This window comes from Mustela erminea, chromosome 18 (assembly GCF_009829155.1).
Source record: "Mustela erminea isolate mMusErm1 chromosome 18, mMusErm1.Pri, whole genome shotgun sequence".
Lineage (NCBI taxonomy): Eukaryota > Metazoa > Chordata > Mammalia > Carnivora > Mustelidae > Mustela > Mustela erminea.
The window spans coordinates 35603152-35620675 of NC_045631.1; the positions used below are offsets into that span (position 1 = coordinate 35603152).

The following is a 17524-nucleotide window of genomic DNA, read 5'->3' on the forward strand; positions in this document are numbered from 1 at the left end:
GCCGCGGCCTCCCTCACCCGCGAGCCCTGCAGACGCCGCAGCAACGCGTCCTCGTTGTCCTCGACGTCGCCGAACACCAGCTCCTCCAGGCACCGTTCCACGGCCGGTTTGTCCTCCTCCAGCGTCAGGCGGTTCCGCTGCCGGAGCCGTCTCTCCTCCTCCGCCGCGACTGCGATCGCAGCGGCCGCTGCGCTCGGCCGGGCCGGCGGTTTCCGCTGGGATGAAGGAGCAGCCTTTCGGGGAGGCCCGCCCGGCCCTGCTCCGGCTCTCCGGCCCGGCTTGGTTCGGCTCTTCCGGTCCAGACTCACTCCGGGTCTCCGGTCCGGTTTCGTTCGGCTTCTACGTTCTGGCGGCATCGTTGGGTTGGAGAAGAAACGCAGGCGCTCACGTGGAACCTCGCTGCGCGTGCGCCGAGACGGTTCGCTGTCCGCGGCCGCTGAGGCCCCGTGGGGTCGGAAGGAGCCTGCGCGGCCTGTTAGCACGTGACCAACACTCTCTCCCTACGTAACGCCCACTCCCCTCAGCAACCCCTCCCCGTAGGGGAGTTCCTCCGGGAGGACCGATCTTCCGGGTGGAGGGGGAAGCGGCGTGACTGGAGTGGAAAATTTTTTCCAACACAACTTCGCAGCTGCAACTGATTGAAGGGAGCACAAGAAAGCAGGAGTATAAGCTGGGATGACTGAATGAAACTTCTGCTCTTCTTCCTGACTTTTTAACCACTCGACTTAACACGAGCCGCGGTTGCCTTTTCCACCCCCTCGTCTTGGTACGGCCCTTGGAGTACGGAGCCTGCAGAGGGTCCCACGCTGGAGGAGAGAGAGAGGAGGGTATGTAGGGAAGTGGGCCAATCGGGGCGCGGGTCACGGCGCAGGCGCGCTGGGGAGGGAGGGCTATGCTAATGTTGTTGATATCCTGGGGCCACCCGAGTTAAAGGGGGGAAATCCGGGGGCTGCCGCAGCCGCCGCCGGTCTGGGCACAGCGGGGGCCCCCCCCGTGTAGTCGCCTTAGTCCCAGGGAGAGGCGCCTGCCCCCAGCTCGGGGAGGGGGCGCCGCGGGCCCGGGGAGCACGGACAACCCCTACCCATGAGGCCCTGATGGAAAACACAAAGGATCTGGTGAGAGCCGAGCGCGGCAGCCGCTTTGTGTGCCAGGTGGGGGGGACGCCTGCAGCTCCCCGACCCCAGCAACCCCTGCAGCTCCCTGACCCCCGCTCCCAGGCCTGCTTCTCCATCCCACGCCCCCTCAACCTCCAGAGTCCCCCTCCCCCTACCGGCCGTTAAACGATTCGGGGGGTTCCCCTCCCCCCACCCCCTCAGCCCGGGGCTTGGCGGGGGTTCTCTCTACTCCCTCCACTCTTTGGGAGAAAAATTTTAGAAGAAAGTTTTTCTCTGCGTCCCGCCCCCCCTCTCCCTTCAGCTCTGGCTGGTGCGGGGGGAGAGGGGGGCTGGGTTAGAGACTTTTCCTTTTTTAGCCGTCCAGGGTGGGAGAGTGGAGTCCTCCCTAGCCCCAGAGGGGCCTGGTTTGGGTGCTTTGCGGGGGAAGGTGCCTGTCGGCTCCGGGACGAGTGCCGCGAGGCATTTCGCACGTGGAGGTGGAAATATTGAAAGGGGGCGGGGTGGGCACGTGTGGGAGGGAGAGGTGGGAGTGGTGTTTGGGCAGCGGCCACCTGGGCCGCATCTTTAGAAGGGGTCTAGGTCGGTGGGCTTTCGGGACCGTTGCGTTCTCTTTTGTGAAATGAGAATCCTAACATTTCAGAGTCGGAAGAGACATTAGAGGTCACCCAAAGCAGCCGTCCCCTCTGCAGCCTCTCTGACAAGTGGTAGGTAGTCTGGTCTCTGCTTAAACCTTTAACCAACACTGAACGCTCTCTGCTGCCCCGGAAAGCCCGTTCCTTTTGAATTGTTTGCCTACCCTTATTAGACCCTCTAGTCTCATTCATGTCCTTGTTAAGTTGCTCCCTTTTTTACTTCTCAAATTTTCTCTCACATCCTCCTCACCCACCCACCGCTCATTGGCCTATATTTTGTGTGCCAGGAAAGAACAGCAGGGAAGTGGAGGAAGGAGGATTTGAGTGAGAGTGAGGGCCAGCTGAAAACTTTGCTGGGTCATTTTCAAATGCGCTGGCTTGTATGCCTGAGAATGGTTGATATGTTTCTACAGGAAGCTTGGGAATTACAGTCTGGCTGTTTTCTCTCACTAGTGCATCTGTCCGAAGGCAAAAAAAAAAAAATCAGCAGCAACTCTGTATTTCTCCTCTCTCAAAGTGCATTTGTTTGTGCCTAAATTTTCTCTAAAGCTGTCTAAAATTGTCTTTGGGAGGTAGTACTGGGGCTGTTAGAAGCATCTCTTCGTACACGGTGGCCAGTACTGCGCCCCTCCCCCTTCCTTTTGACCTGTGTCTTCCTTTCAAACTGGACTTCCTTCTCAAGTCCCTCCTTCACAGTACTTTCATTTCTTTTTTATTACTTCTGTGGTTCTTTGATGAGATTTGAATTTTTTGTAGCGTACAAATTTTTTGTAGCGTAAATTTTTTATTTGCGTACAGTTTGCAATAGTTTTCATGTTCTTTACATTAGTGTATGCCATTTATCACTCAGTCGTTGAGGTGGTTCCCTTTCTGCTGTTGTCCGTTAAGGTTTTTTCTAATGTTCTTCATTTGGTGAGCTGTGCTGCCTCCAAAAGTAGTTTTGTTGGCATAAAATCTTCAGGGCACTTGTTTTTTCTCTTCCTAATATAGTGAAGTGGAATCAAGACATAACATAAGATGTAGAAGTAATGATCTGGTCTAAAAGCCAGAGAATAAATTTCCTCTTAAAACTACCAGTACCCTGTTTAAAATACTGAAACATTTTTCTCTTTCCTGCTGTCATGACTTGAGACTCTTGTTTTGCTTTAACATGCTTACTTAGACTCTATTTTTTTGTTTGTTTACCTCAACACCAGTGAGTGTTTAGAAAGAAAATAGCTGTTTTTTTGTGTTTTTTTGGTGTTTCTGTTTTTTGGGTTTTTTGGGGGGGTTTTTTGTTTTGTTTTTTTTTTTTTTTGCACCATCTCTTTCTCTGAATAACAAGTAACTTCTATTTATATAGAACCCCATCTCAGGGTTTCTGGCTGCCTTGCAAATTACAGCAAAACTGTCTTGAATAAGTATTTGTTCATAAGTATCTTATGTTGGGCCATGTTTTTCAGCAATCCAGTTTTTAATTTTATAGAGTTTGAGGTCATTTTCATCTTAATCTAGTGACTAGAATTTAACATGGAAATGAATAGTAGGTATAGAAAAAAAACTGATAGAGCTGTGTAATTCTGTCTTTAAAGTTCTAATTACCATGGAGTTCCAAGTTATTTTCCTGCTCACTTTAAACATGAACTGTCATGACTTAAGCTGACTGACTTTGGAGACATTTGCATTCTGATCATACTAGACAGGAACAACTGGTTTTATTTTTAAAGAAGACACTGTTGTATTTTTTGTGACTGGTTATATGTTGTCCTGGTTAGAGTCTAAACCTTCCTACACAGATGCTTCTAGGCCCTCAAATTGTTGAAAATATAATAGTCAAAAGAGGGTAGAGCTGTAGGTTACAAGTGAAAACAACATATTAATGTCATAAATACAAAACCGCTAGATCACTGAAAGCCAGGAGTGCTCAGTGGTTTGAGTGACCACATTCTAAAATTAGTATTCACTATTTTTTGGTTGCTCTTTCTCAGTTTTCTTCTTTAAAATGTTTGCTGAATAAGATGTAACCTTTTCACATTTAAATATTAAGGTTAAGCCATTTAAAATGAACATTAATTTCAGGGTTTCGATTCGAGAGAAAGATAAAAACATGAGGTCAGTAGAAGAGGAAGGAATTAAAAGAAGCAAGATAAAATATGCCTCTTAACACTAGGGTATTGGTAACTGTCCAACACTACCTTTAGTTTTATGCAAAAATTGCAGATTGGTTTACATTTAATCATTTTTTTTTAAAGATTTTTATTTATTTATTTGACAGAGATCACAAGTAGGCAGAGAGGCAGGCAGAGAGAGAAAGAGAAGGGGAAGCAGGCCCCCGGCTGAGCAGAGAGCCCAATGTGGGGCTGGATCCCAGGACCCTGAGATCATGACCTGAGGCATCCAGGCATCCCAGTTTACATTTAATCTTTTTTTTTTTTTTTTTTTTTTTTTTTTTTTTTTTTTTTTTTTTTTACATTTAATCATTTTAATGACTTTTTTTTTTTAAGATACACACACACACACACACACACACACACACACAGTTAGACTTTTGCATCTTACTTTGCTGGAAATAGGAAAGGAAATAATTCCCATATGAAAAAGCCTGATTGAGGTGGGATGAGATGATACAGTAAGAGAGGTACTGGCAGACTAGGATAGTGTTTCAGTTCTGCCACTGACTAGCTTCATAGTACTTGTCAGATGAGATCCTGGGCCTCGTTTTCTCATCCTCATGGTTGAAGGGCTGGTCTAGAAACAGCATTGTCAGATAGAGCTTTGTATGGTGATAGGACTGTCTTAGGTGTGTGTTCTCCAGTGTGGCAGCCACTAGCTAGCTACACATGGCTGTTGGACACTTAAAAGGTAGCTAGTACAACAGAAAGACCCGGTTTTTCCGTTTGATTTAACTGGTGTAAATTTAAATAGCCATAGGTCTGCCATGTTGGACATGGCAGATATACAAGAGCATTTTCCAAACTTAACTACTCATTAAAACAACCTCTTGGGGCTCTTGTAACCATACAAAACCTCTCTCCCGGTTTATCATTCAGTAGGTCTATAGTGGGGCCTATAGGTGCATGCCTGACAAAGTTTTTATCAGATTGCTTAGGGAGGTACTCCAGTTCTCACTTCAGTATTGATGACTTAAAATGTAATGTAGTGGAAATAAGCTCTGGACAAAGTTGGCAAACTGGCCAGGCTCTCGCTCTGCCACCTCCTGACCTCTGATCTTAAGTAAATTTTGTAACCTCTTCAGGCATCATCTTTCTCACCTAAGTCTGGATTGAGCTTCAGTTCCCAGGGTTTCTGTAAGCCAATTAGATGTGATAACCAGCATACAAGAAATTGCGAGCTGCTGTAAAGTATTAAGGTGTCTTCTCAAAATCCCTTTTTCTTTTCCCTTTTTCACTACTAACCTGTTACTACTTCTTATGGAATAGGTCCCATACAGTAACTCACTTAATTTAGTAATTTCTTTTTTTTTTTTTTTTTTTTTTTTTTTTAAGATTTTTATGTATTCATTTGTCACAGAGAGATACCACAAGCAGGCAGAGAGGCAGGCAGAGAAAGGGGGCCGGAAGCAGGCTGCCCGCTGAGCAGAGAGCCCGATGTCGGGCTCACTCCCAGGACCCTGAGATCATGACCCAAGCCGAAGGCAGAGGCCTAACCCACTGCGCCACCCAGGTGCCCCTAATTTAGTAATTTCTTGTTCCCCCAACTATAGTTTATAATCTGTGTCGAGGATATGTACAGTAAATCTAACACTTTGTTGTATTTCTGTTGCTTAGCATAATGATCTGTCTATATTGCTCAATAAATATTGGATGATATAGCCCATTGCTTTACTTTTATATTTCAAAACTTTAGTTAGTTGGTTGCAGATTATTTTAGACAACAAATAACCTCCTTCTGTACACATATGTGTTTAACCCTGTTTTTAATTTTTTCATTATTAATACCCCATGGTTATTATTATCCAGTGAAAGTGTATCTTTTACACGACCAGCTCCAAATATATTTTCAAAAGATAAACACCATAGACACCTGGGTGGTTCAGTGGGTTAAGCCTCTGCCTTCGGCTCAGGTCATGATCTCAGGGTCCTGGGATCCAGCCCCGCATTGGGCTCTCTGCTCAGTGGGGAGCCTGCTTCCCCCTCTCTCTCTGCCTGCCTCTCTGCCTTCTCTCTCTCTCTCTGACAAATAAATAAATAAAATCTTAAAAAAAAAAAAAAAAAAAGATAAACACCAAGAGAATATCATCACCTTAGGTCAGTGTTTTTAGGTTATATCCAATCTGTTTAACTTATTTTTTGCTGTGTTCACATACTAACAAATGAACTCATTTGATTGCTGAGACTGCGTTTGCACTACAGCCCCAGCTTTAGTACGAATTCTGTTATTTGTGGTAGAGAAGATAGCTAATGATGATCTTAAGGTCCCTCTCAGCTACTGCTTTTCAGACTTAATTGTGATGCGGTCATCTTTTTTTAATTAGCTCTTAGGTTCATAATTAAGGATTCATAGCTTTTTTCTGAAAAACTGAAAGCCCATTTATGTGAGTTATTTTATCAGACATCATTCCTGTTGTGGTATGTGATGTTTTCCTTATTTTGAAGAGAGGGGAAACTGATACCCAAGTAATTGTTACATCCAAAGTCATAGTGTGGAGTGATGGAACCAGAACTTGAACCCAGACAGAAATGTGTATTTCTTATATATCTTAAGAAAACCTTCCTTTTGCTCACTGTTGCTTTAAGCTATAGAATACTGTTGTATAGAATATTGTCCTCTCCTGTCATTCCCTGGTTACTTTTCAGTTTTTTTAAGGGAGTTATTTAGTATATTACTGTTTTCAGTTTTCTCTTGATTATATCATTGACATGAATTTATTCTTTCACATTGGTCTTGTGGAAAACAAAAACCCAGTAATCTCAAATCCTCACCATTTTTATCCTCCTAATAGTAAGCTGGGAAAGAAGAAAAGCATTTAAGGCCTGTGAGTTGTATCACCATGCCAGACTGCTTTTCATCCTGATGGTAGAATGACGAAAACCAGCAAGAGCTAAATAGCTCTCTAGCTCGTATTGAGTCCAGTTGTCATAGATCCCTTAATTTCTTAGTTTTAACTTTGTGAGTTCACACATAGAACCTTCCCAAATTCAAGGATTTAGGACACTTCATGACAAAATCCTGGGAAGTTATGTGGGCTACTGAACCCTATTGGTTTGGATAATGGAGGGTTGATTAACTTAATGATGAGTTTATTCATGTTGAAATTATGCTCTTATTACTTTGTTGTGTATTTATTTGTGCTTGCATTTAGAATCTCAAATATTTTCTGTAAAATTTTTGTTGAAAAGTTTTACCTTTCAACTCCTTTGTAGATTTTATAAGGTGGAAGGTTCATCAGGGTGATAATTACAGTAGGGAAATGAAATTTAACTGTGATCTGTGACTCTTCTTTACATTTTGTCACTATGAAAACCTTTTTATTTTTTCACTATAGAAGTATTACACATTTGCTGTTTAAAAAAAGAAAATGAAAATCATAGAAAAGTTAAAAATCATCCTCTTACTCCATTGTCAGCCTGTTAATAGCTTAGCTGCTCCTTCTAGGATCTTCCTAAATGCATATGTGAACATAGATACATTAGTCTGTGCGTATACAGCATACGTTGTTTCTTTTAATAAAAAGTGAGTCATGCCATTTCTATTTTGCGATTTATTTTTTGCCCTCAGTATCTTGCCTGTTACTAATCATTCCCCTACTGGTGGTTAGATGGCCTCCAGTTTCTCACTATTAAGTTATTGCTTCAAGAAACATCTTTCCATATAGATTTTTGTGTCCTGTGAGTATTTCTGAAGGGCAGACTTGAAAAAGTAGAATTACATGTTCAAAAGGCATACTCTTTTTTTTTTTTTTTTTTTAAAGATTTCACAAACAATGTCAGATTGCATTCCAAAAAGATGGCATAAGTTTTCCTTCCTATCAGTATCTGGGCTATTTCACACTTATATTTGATCATACATACATATCATACATGATATGCCAGATATCATCAATCTCTCCATCTTTATCAGCTTAATGAATTTTAAGAAGGGAATTTGTGCTTTGTAGAAATTGACCTTTGTTTTTATAAAAATAATGAATGTACTTGATAGTACAATGTTAAACAATGGTAAAAGTGCCCCCCAAATAGGATCCTTTACAGCAGTCTCTTTCTCTTCCCTATACAGCCCTCATAAAACAAGTACTTATAATTCTTGCAGTTTTTTCACCTAGAATATATCTCTGTAATTCTAAATATTAGGCATACATCACTCAGCATATGAATCCTAGGAATTTTGACTTTCTCTGTGGTCCATATATGCCCATACCATATATACCCAAATATTAGGTGAGGTTTTTTCTCCTCCAGTCATCCCATCATCATCTACTCAAGATCTTAAATAGTCACCTAACATGATTTTTCACTTTTATTTTGAAGAGTATAAAGTGTTCAAAAGGGCACATTACTTGAAATAGTTTTATTTGATCCTTATTACCTATGCTTATAGAAGGTAGCTGACAGAAAAATAATTAAGAGGGAAAAAAAGAGAAAGGTTGAAATTAAACATAGATCTAAGATTATTTTCTTGACTCATATTGCTAGTATTCATTTTAGTTGTATGACCTCGAACAAGTTGCTTAGCTTATTTGAGCCTCTGCTTCCTCATCTATAAAATGGGAGTAAAAATAATTGTGAGGATTTAAATACATTACCATTCATTAAGTGCTTAGAATGTGCCTAGCACATACTGAGCATCCTACAAATATTAGTTATATTAATCATAAGAGACCTTTTACAAATCACTAGCAAAAATAGTCCAGTAAGACACTATTATGGGATTTATGAAAAAAACTCCCATAGAGCAAAATGTGTTTCTGAACCAAATTAGATGAAAATGTAGATGACTTACTCTAGGAAACTGTTAGGTGATACAACAAGTGAATCTAATAATGATAGGTAAAGTGTTTCAGAAAATGGGAAAACCAGTGTTTCTAAGATAGTAATACTTAAATATGAATGTGTAGATTTACAGTTTTGGAGAACAGTGGCAGCAGCCTGATCCAATTTTCCCATCCACCTTTCTGTAAACCTTTAAAGCCAACAGAGAGCGCATATCCATCACACATCAGGTTTCAGCATTATTAAGAAACAGGTTACCACGACCTTCAGATTACCTCTAAATAGAGATATAAATCAGATTCCAAGAACTTCTGCCCAATCCTGTGGACGTGAAGAGGAAGAGAGAAAAGGCTTAACAGGTTCACTGATAGAATTTAGGGCCATGCAAGACTTCGATGTAGCCCAGAATATCACGTCCAAAAGAGAATCCGCCACTGAGGTCCAAAGTATTGAACACAGCTTTGAGGGCGCCTGGGTGGCTCGGTGGGTTAGGCCGCTGCCTTCGGCTCAGGTCATGATCTCAGGGTCCTGGGATCGAGTCCTGCATTGGGCTCTCTGCTCGGCAGGGAGCCTGCTTCCTCCTCTCTCTCTCTCTCTCTGCCTGCCTCTCTGTCAAATAAATAAATAAAATCTTCAAAGTATTGAACACAGCTTTGAAATTTGGTAGTTTGCAGCTTTAGCCACAGCTAGGGGCTTGAAAGTTAGCAGTGCCCAGAATCGGTAACTTGAGTTACAAGCAGTACTTTATAGGGAAGGGGTGGACACATGGCAGTGAAGAGAAAGAGGGAAGAGGAGAAATTAATACTCTTTCAGAAAAAGAAAGAGAAAGTCAACTTAGGAGTGTTCTTGAACCAGGAACTTGACCGTGAAATGAATGGCAATAGGAATGAATGGACTACATGTAGACAGAATACATAGGAATATTTTCTACTACAGGAAAAAATGTGAATCAGAACATCTCAACTGGCGAAAATCTTCCCCTCCCCCACCCAAAAAACATAAGGCAGAAGAAAATTGACACAACACTCAAAATGAAATAAAATGTCCTCAAACCATTGTTTGGGGATATGAGGAAAAAAAGAAAACCTTGAGTCAGAAATCTAAAACTAAGAACAGAAACAGCAAGAAACAGGGAAAAGATCAGAGTATATTAAACTCAGAAAAACAGGAGGCGCCTGGGTGGCTCAGTGGCTTAAGCCTCTGCCTTCGGCTCAGGTCATGATCTCAGGGTCCTGGGATCGGGTCCCACGTCGGGCTCTGCTCAGCAGAGAGCCTGCTTCCCCCTCTCTCTCTGCCTGCCTCTCTGCCTACTTGTGACTTCTCTCTCTGTGTGTCAAACAAATAAATAAAAAATCTTTAAAAAAAAAAAAAAACCCTCAGAAAAACACATATCAGAACTGAAGACTAGTTGTAAGGTTCATACCAAACATTCAAATGCAGATATAATAAATGACATGGAAGAGCAGCAGGAGGATGGTCAAGAGAATGAAAATGAGATGATTTTTTAATTGACATTTTAAGTGGAAGATGGATCCAAAAAGTCTAATGTGTAGTTGTTGCCTCTCAAGAACGAAGAATAGTAAAGCCATAATATCCAAGAAAGCTTTCTGGAAACGAAGATCTGAATCTCTGTATCAGAAGTTCATACCAGAAGGTAAACTGCAGGATACATTCTAGTAAAGCCGTAGGACTTTAAAGATACAGAAAAATTCTCCAGGCTTCCAGGTGAAAGATGAAGTACATTAAAAAAAAGGCCGGGGAAGTGGACTGGTATTCGATTTCTCAAAAGCAACATACAAAGCAAGACAATAGTGGTGTAGCATAAGGAAAGAAAATGCTAAGCAAAGATTTTTTATATCCGCTCAGCTGTTTTTCAAGGGTTAAGACAATAGAAAAAGCTTTAAACATGCCAAGAATTCAGGGAATACTGCACTCACTAGCCCTTCCTGAGGAAACCGTATGGGAAATTTTCTGCAAATAAGATGGATAGTGATTGCATGTGTATTTGAACTAAGGTTAAAATTAGGAATAGGGACATAAGTAGAATAGTACATAAATGTTACAGGTTCTGACAAAGTAGAAAGGGCAGCTAAAAAATGTGGGAGGGGAAAGGAAAGAACTAAGACTAATAATTATAGATTAGTTATCACAAGGGACTCATGTGAAACTAAAAGCAAAGATTAGCTAAGGAAAATGATATATGGAAACAAAGGATTTAAAGGTAAGCTTTAGAAAAAAAAAAATACAAACCTTTAGAAACACTGAAATGTTTAAAAGGCCAAAGAAAACCATCATAGAGAATCATGATGCCCATGGTAATTATAACAAAATAATATGATAGAAATGAAGTCAAACCTACCAGTCACATCAGTGAGGATTCTCTCACCAATAAAAAGATTTTCAGATTGGCTCAAAAATCAAATCCAATAAACTATTATTATATGTCAATTATATTTCAATAAAAATAAAAGAAGGAACAAAATCAGAATCCAACTTTAATATGAGGCCCTTAAAACAGTTAAAAAGACGGACAAAGATCAACCAAGCAAATAGAAATAATATGAAAGCAGGATTGGCAATGCTGAAACCAATTTCACAAAGTAGAAGCCAAACAAAAAGCATTAAACAACAAAGGAGGACAGTTTGTAATATTGAAACCCAAACTTACAGCAAAGGTATTAACACTTACAAATACATATGCACCAAGTGACAGCAAGAATCTTGACAAAAGCTAAAAGAAATGCGAGTAATAAAAAGAAGCACTAAAAATTGGACACTGACCCGCTTACCACAAGATAGGTACAGTAGATAGAAAGTAGAGATATAAAAGATCTAAACATAATGAGACACATCTTCAGGTCTATCTATCACAGCATCCTACATACAATATACTCTCTCTTAAACACAAAATAGTCACAAAAATCTTTTCGTAGTTAAGAAAACATCAGTAGGTCCCATAGAAGAAAACAAAAAGCAAAAGGGCATTTCCACCTTGAACAAGAATTTCCAGCCTTGTACAAGAATGATCATAGTGACTCTATTCAAAGTAGTCAAATACGAATGGAGAATGGATAAACAAATACATTGCTGAAGTGCATTATTAGCAGGACACCTGGGTGGCTCAGTTGGTTAAGCATCTGCTTTGGCTCAGGTCATGAAGTCAGAATCCTGGAACATTGGGCTCCTTCCTCAGCTTCTTGCTCTGCTTCTCATTCTCTCTGCCATTCCCCCTGCTTGTGCGCACACATACTCTCTCTGAAATAAATAAAACCTTCATTTTTAAAAAAGTGCAATATTAGCAGTAAAAAGCAATGAACCATTCATACATATAATATGGATAAATCTCAAAAATACTATGCTGTATGAGCGAAATTAGATATAAAAATGTCTGTAGCCTTTTATTCCATTTAAGTAAATGTATGCAAAATTAACCCATAGTACTAGAACTTCTGGGGGAGGAGGAGAGAGAAAAGGACATGAGGGTCCTTTTTGGAGTGACAGATAATTTCTCCATCTCAATACACATTCAAAATGATGCTTCATTTAAAAGAAAATCTTGGGTAAAGGGGGAATATAAACAAATTACAGAGTTCCTAAAAAATTATGAAGACAATGAGCAGAGGAAAATTCATAGTCCTAAAAGTTTGTTAAAATAATAAAATTCAAGTAAATTTTTTAAATCTTACTGACTTTATTCAGTCATTAATAAGTTGTGCAACATCCAATCTAGCAGATATTGTTATGACCCAAGTGAGTGGGAACAAGGAAGTACACTGGGCATTTGGTAATTGGTTAAAGCTGGGTTGCTTTTCTTATTGGAGCAAAGGGAAGTCTTGGACCTAGGTCAGGCACTGTATGCTGAGCGAGTACTCACTGATAATTTACCAAAGCCTGCCTTTCCAGGGAGAGAGGAATATAGAAACTTCGGTACTAAATCTTGGTTTGCTGAGGTGGCTTAGCCTGAACAACTTCATCTTGGACCTAACCTGGTTACTTTATCACAGTAAAAGTAATAGTAATAATATTAATTAATAAATCCCAACTCAGAAATGAAAAAAGAACAACAAAGTAAACCAAAGGAAAAAAAAACCAACAACACAGAGAACTAAAGATAAAATTAGAAATATATGAGTTAACAGAAAATCTATACTGAATCAGTATAGATGATGAATTGATGAATCAGTCCTGGACCTTTAGGGGGAAATCCATAAAACTGGTAAGCTACTTGCTAGTTTAATCAAGGAGGAAGAGAAAGCACAAAATATACAAAATAAATGACAAAGGAAAAAGAACTTGATACAGAAGAAATTGAGAAATTCATACGCAACCATTTTACACACTTAGACAAATTTGAAAACTTAGATGAAATGGATTCTTAGGAAAATACAGTTTAAGAAAACCTCATTAGAGATTTTTTTTAAAACTTGGAATGCCAGGGTGACTCAGTTAAGTGTACAATTCTTGATCTCAGCTCAGGTCTTGATCTCAGGGTCGTGAGTTCAGGACCCACTTTGGGCTCCACGCTGGGCATGAATCCTGCCTAAAATTCTCTCTCTCTCTCTGTCTCACGCCCCTCCCCCACCCTCTGTGTACACAAGCTCAGTTTCCGTCTCAAAAAATCAAAATTTTTTTTAAAAATTATTTTCAACTTAATGGAAGAACATTTATCAAGGAGCTAGCCCACAAAACACCAAACCTATGTGATTTCACAAAGGAATTCTGTAAAACCTTTAGAGGCTGTACATTCCAAACACTACATCAATTACTTCACAACATAGAAAATGCAGAAAAACTTTCAGTTTTCTTTTTTACAGACTTTCCTATTTATTTATTTATTTATTTATTTGGCAGAGAGATCACAAGTAGGTAGAGAGGCAAGCAGGGGGGTGGGGGTGGCAAGCTCCCTGCCGAGCAGAGAGCCTGATGCTGGGCTCGATCCCAGGAGATCACGACTCGAGCCAAAGGCAGAGGCCCAACCCACCAAGCCACCCAGGCGCCCCAGACTTTCAATTTTTATGAAGCAAGAGTAATGGCAATTTCTAAACCTGTTAAAGATGGTACAAAAAATATACAGAATATTAGAGCTCTGTTTGTGAATATCAATGCAGTATCCTAAATATTGTGCAATCTTTAACACTACATCAAGAAAATATATCATGATGAAGTGAGGTTTATAGTAGGAATACAAGGATGATTCAGTATTTGGAATACTTGATACAGTTCACCATATTAATGGATCTAAGGAGAAAAATCATTCTCTTTATAGTTGCTGAAAAAGTCTGTGGCAAAATTCAGCACCTATTCCTTTAAGAAAACGGGAATGGATAGATCCTTAACATGATTTTCATAAATACACATGCACATATATGCATACATTCACCTAAATCCTAAGGCCAGCATCTTAAGATAAACACTAAAATCAGAAACAAAGTAAGGATATGCATTGTCTCTGGTATATAACATTGTACTACAGATAGGAAAAAGTGCAGCTAGGAAAGAGAAAACAATTGTGGGCATAGTAATGTGAAAAGAAATAAAAGTCTCTTTGCAGATGACATGATAGTTCATCTGGAAAGCCCCAGAAAAGCAATGACAAAACTATTTCAAAGTAATTTAGCAAGATTGAAGGTTATAAAATAAATCTTCATGTACTCAGTAACCAGTTACACAATATAATGAGAGAAAATTGTTTTTATAAAGCAAAAAAAAAAAGTTCCTAAGAATTTGGTTTTAACAATGAAAATCTACATAAAGCAAACTATAAAACATTTCTTAAAGACACAGTATACAATTGGGGAAACATTCCTTGTTTTTGGTTAAGACCTCAACCTCATGAGGTCACTTTCTTCCTGAGTTAATAAATTTAATGAGATCCTAATAATATCAACGATTTTTTTTAAAGGTTTTTATTTATTTATTTGAGAGAGAATGAGTGAGAGAGAACATGAGAGGGGAAAAGGTCAGAGGGAGAAGCAGACTCCCCAAGGAGCTGGGAGCCCGATGCGGGGTCGATCCTGGAAGTCCAGGATCATGACCTGAGCCAAAGGCAGCTGCTCAACCAACTGAACCACCCAGGTGCCCAATATCAACGATTTTTGGTGTAGAACTAAACTAGTTAATACTGGAGTTCATTTGGAAAAATAAACATTCAAGAATATCAAAACATTAAGGGGGGAGATCTCTGAGTGGAGTATAGCCCTACCAAATATCGAAATATATTAGGAAGCCTCTATAATTTGAAAAGCAAGATACTGGCACATGAATAGACCAGTAAAACACTGTTAAGTCCAGATATGGACACAGCTACATATGGAAACCTAGTGCTTTATTGAAGTGGTATTTCAAATCACTAAAACAAAAGGGACATTTTTTTCCCAAAGATTTTATTCATTTATTTTGACAGAGATCACAAGTAGGCAGAGAGGCAGGCAGAGAGAGAGGAGGAATCAGGCTCCCTGCTGAGCAGAGAGCGGGATGCGGGGCTCCATCCCAGGACCCTGAGGATCATGACCTGAGCTGAAGGCAGAGGCTTTAACCCACTGAGCCACCAAGGTGCCCCCAAAAGGGACATTTTAATAACATGGCAGCTTTAGACAGCTACTTAGGAAAAGATGACGTAGGTCAGTTCTTCACACCATGCATAAGAATAAACTCCCAAGTGGATCAGAGGTCTACATATTAAAAAAATGTACAGACAGCAAAATATCAGTGAACTTTTTTCTATACAGTGGTTATAAGGAAAAGTTTTCAATGAGTCAGAATCAAGTTATAATAAAGAAATACTGATAAATTTTACTACTTTTAAAATATTAATTACATGACAACTTTATAAGCAAAATCAAAACTTCCTATATATTACAGAGTTCCTAAATACACAGAACTTTGGGGGAAAAAAAAAACTCAATAGTCCTGGGATCGAGTCCCGCATCGGGACTCTCTTCCTGCCTCTCTGCCTACTTGTGACCTCTCTCTGTCAAATAAATAAATAAAATCTTTAAATTTAAAAAAAAAAAAAAACCTAAGAGACAAAGAACAAAAGAACACACATTGCGGGGCACCTGGGTGGCTCAGTGGGTTAAAGCCTCTGCCTTCGGCTCAGGTCATGATCCCAGGGTCCTGGGATCAAGCCCCGCATTGGGCTCTCCGCTCAGCAGGAAGCCTGCTTCCCTCTCTCCCTCTGCCTGCCTCTCTGCCTACTTGTGATATCTGTCTGTCAAATAAATAAATAAAATCTTTAAAACACACACACACACACACACATATTGCATCAATATACAAAAGAAAATTAAAAATGGCTCTGTGTAAAACAATAGTGAGCACATGTTGGTTTTTAATACCATTCCTCACTGAAAAGAATGAGAGCTCCTTGGAGAAATGGTTGAACAGTGTAGATAGAAAATAATCCTGGAATATCTTGATATGCCAGAAAGTAAGTCAACACTTAATAGGTAATGATGGGAGCATGTCACAGGGATGTAGCAGCCAGTTTGAGGGAATCCAAGTAGCTGAATATGGGATGATTTGAGCCCCAAAATAATTGAGGACAGTGATGGATTATAAACCATTGGGGTGAAAAAGAGGTATGAATTCATACTGATAATAAAAGTAGATAGGTAGACAAATACATGAGGATGGTGGAAGAATTTTGTGCTGACTGGTAAAAGAGTACTAGAATTACAGAATTATTTTGTAACCATCATAGTAATGTTTGGTTTGGCAGGAGTTACTGGATGCTAACTTTAGGGGTGGGGTGGAGTGAGATTTCAATGAGAAACAATATTTGCACATTTTAAAATATGTCTGCAAGATTTCTCATCAGTTGTAAGGAGAAATATAGTAAGTGTACAGTGGAAAACTGGAAACCGTCTTGAAATAATGATTAAAATTAACACCAGCAGAAAGGGCCGCATAGTTATGCCTCTGGATGTAATGTTCTGAGAACGTTATCTCACTTATATAGCATTATGGGGATATAACTTGATCTAATGCGGAAACAGGAGGAGCATCAAATGAGAAACATTCTATTAGGAAGGTGGAGAGAGAGCCTGCATTATTCAGAAGTAATCTTCCAGATTAAGAGAAGCTAAGGACACAAATAGGACATGGCATCCTGGATGGAATGGAAAAAGGCTATATAAGGACATTATTGGTCCATTGGACTATGGATGGTAAATTGGGGGAGTATCCCATTAATGTTAAATTTCTTGAAACTGTTAACTCTGTGGTAGTTATGAGAGAATAATTTTATTTTTAGAAAATTCATACTGAATTTGGGGTGGACAAATAGATATTAATTATACACCTTACTCAAACGGCTTAGCAAAATGGCTATGTATATAGAGAGAAGAATAAGACAAATGAGGCAAAATGTTAATAATTAGCAAATCTCAGTGGAGTACACAGGATTTCATTGTACTATTGTCCAGCTTCCCTAGAAATTTGAAGTTCGTTCCAAGTAGAAAGTTTAAAAAAAAAAAAAACTACACTGACATACCATTTTTCATCTGTTACATTGGCAGAAATAATCTCACTGTTGCTTATGCAAATGCAAAATGGTAAAATTTCTATGGAGGAATATTTGTTTTAATACCTAAATAAATTATATGCGCATTCACTCTTCGACCCAAAGAATATACTGTGAAAGTATACCTCTGGCAGTAAATGTATATGTATACATAAATGCGTAAGTTTGTTCATTGAGGCAGTGCTTGTAACAGCAAAACACTCATGTTTTGTCTGTCCAAAGGAGATTGATTGAGTAAACACACACACAGCAGAGTACTGTGCCGCTGAAAAAAGAATGAAGAGAAGAGGTCTATGCACTGAAATGGAACAATTTCTAGGATAT

At 39.6% G+C, this 17524-nt stretch overlaps 2 protein-coding genes across 13 annotated transcripts in view; one reads left to right on the plus strand and one right to left on the minus strand.

Moving 5' to 3' along the window:
• Positions 1-386, minus strand: part of UTP18 (UTP18 small subunit processome component) — a 42533-nt gene extending 42147 nt beyond the window's left edge. The window contains exon 1 of the mRNA XM_032322946.1: positions 18-386. Within this exon, the coding sequence (XP_032178837.1) occupies positions 18-356 (339 nt within the window). The 5' untranslated portion in view covers positions 357-386. The remainder of the gene's footprint in view (positions 1-17) is intronic.
• A 220-nt stretch (positions 387-606) lies between these two features.
• MBTD1 (mbt domain containing 1) overlaps positions 607-17524 on the plus strand; it is a 68074-nt gene continuing 51156 nt past the window's right edge. For 9 of the 12 annotated variants that reach the window (XR_004280913.1, XM_032322929.1, XM_032322939.1 and 6 more), the window contains exon 1: positions 836-1115. Coding sequence is in view for 8 of the 12 variants with exons in the window: in XM_032322929.1 (XP_032178820.1) it covers positions 1095-1115 (21 nt within the window). In the remaining 4 variants the exon portion in view is untranslated. The other 3 variants (XM_032322935.1, XM_032322934.1, XM_032322936.1) reach the window with 3 other exon arrangements.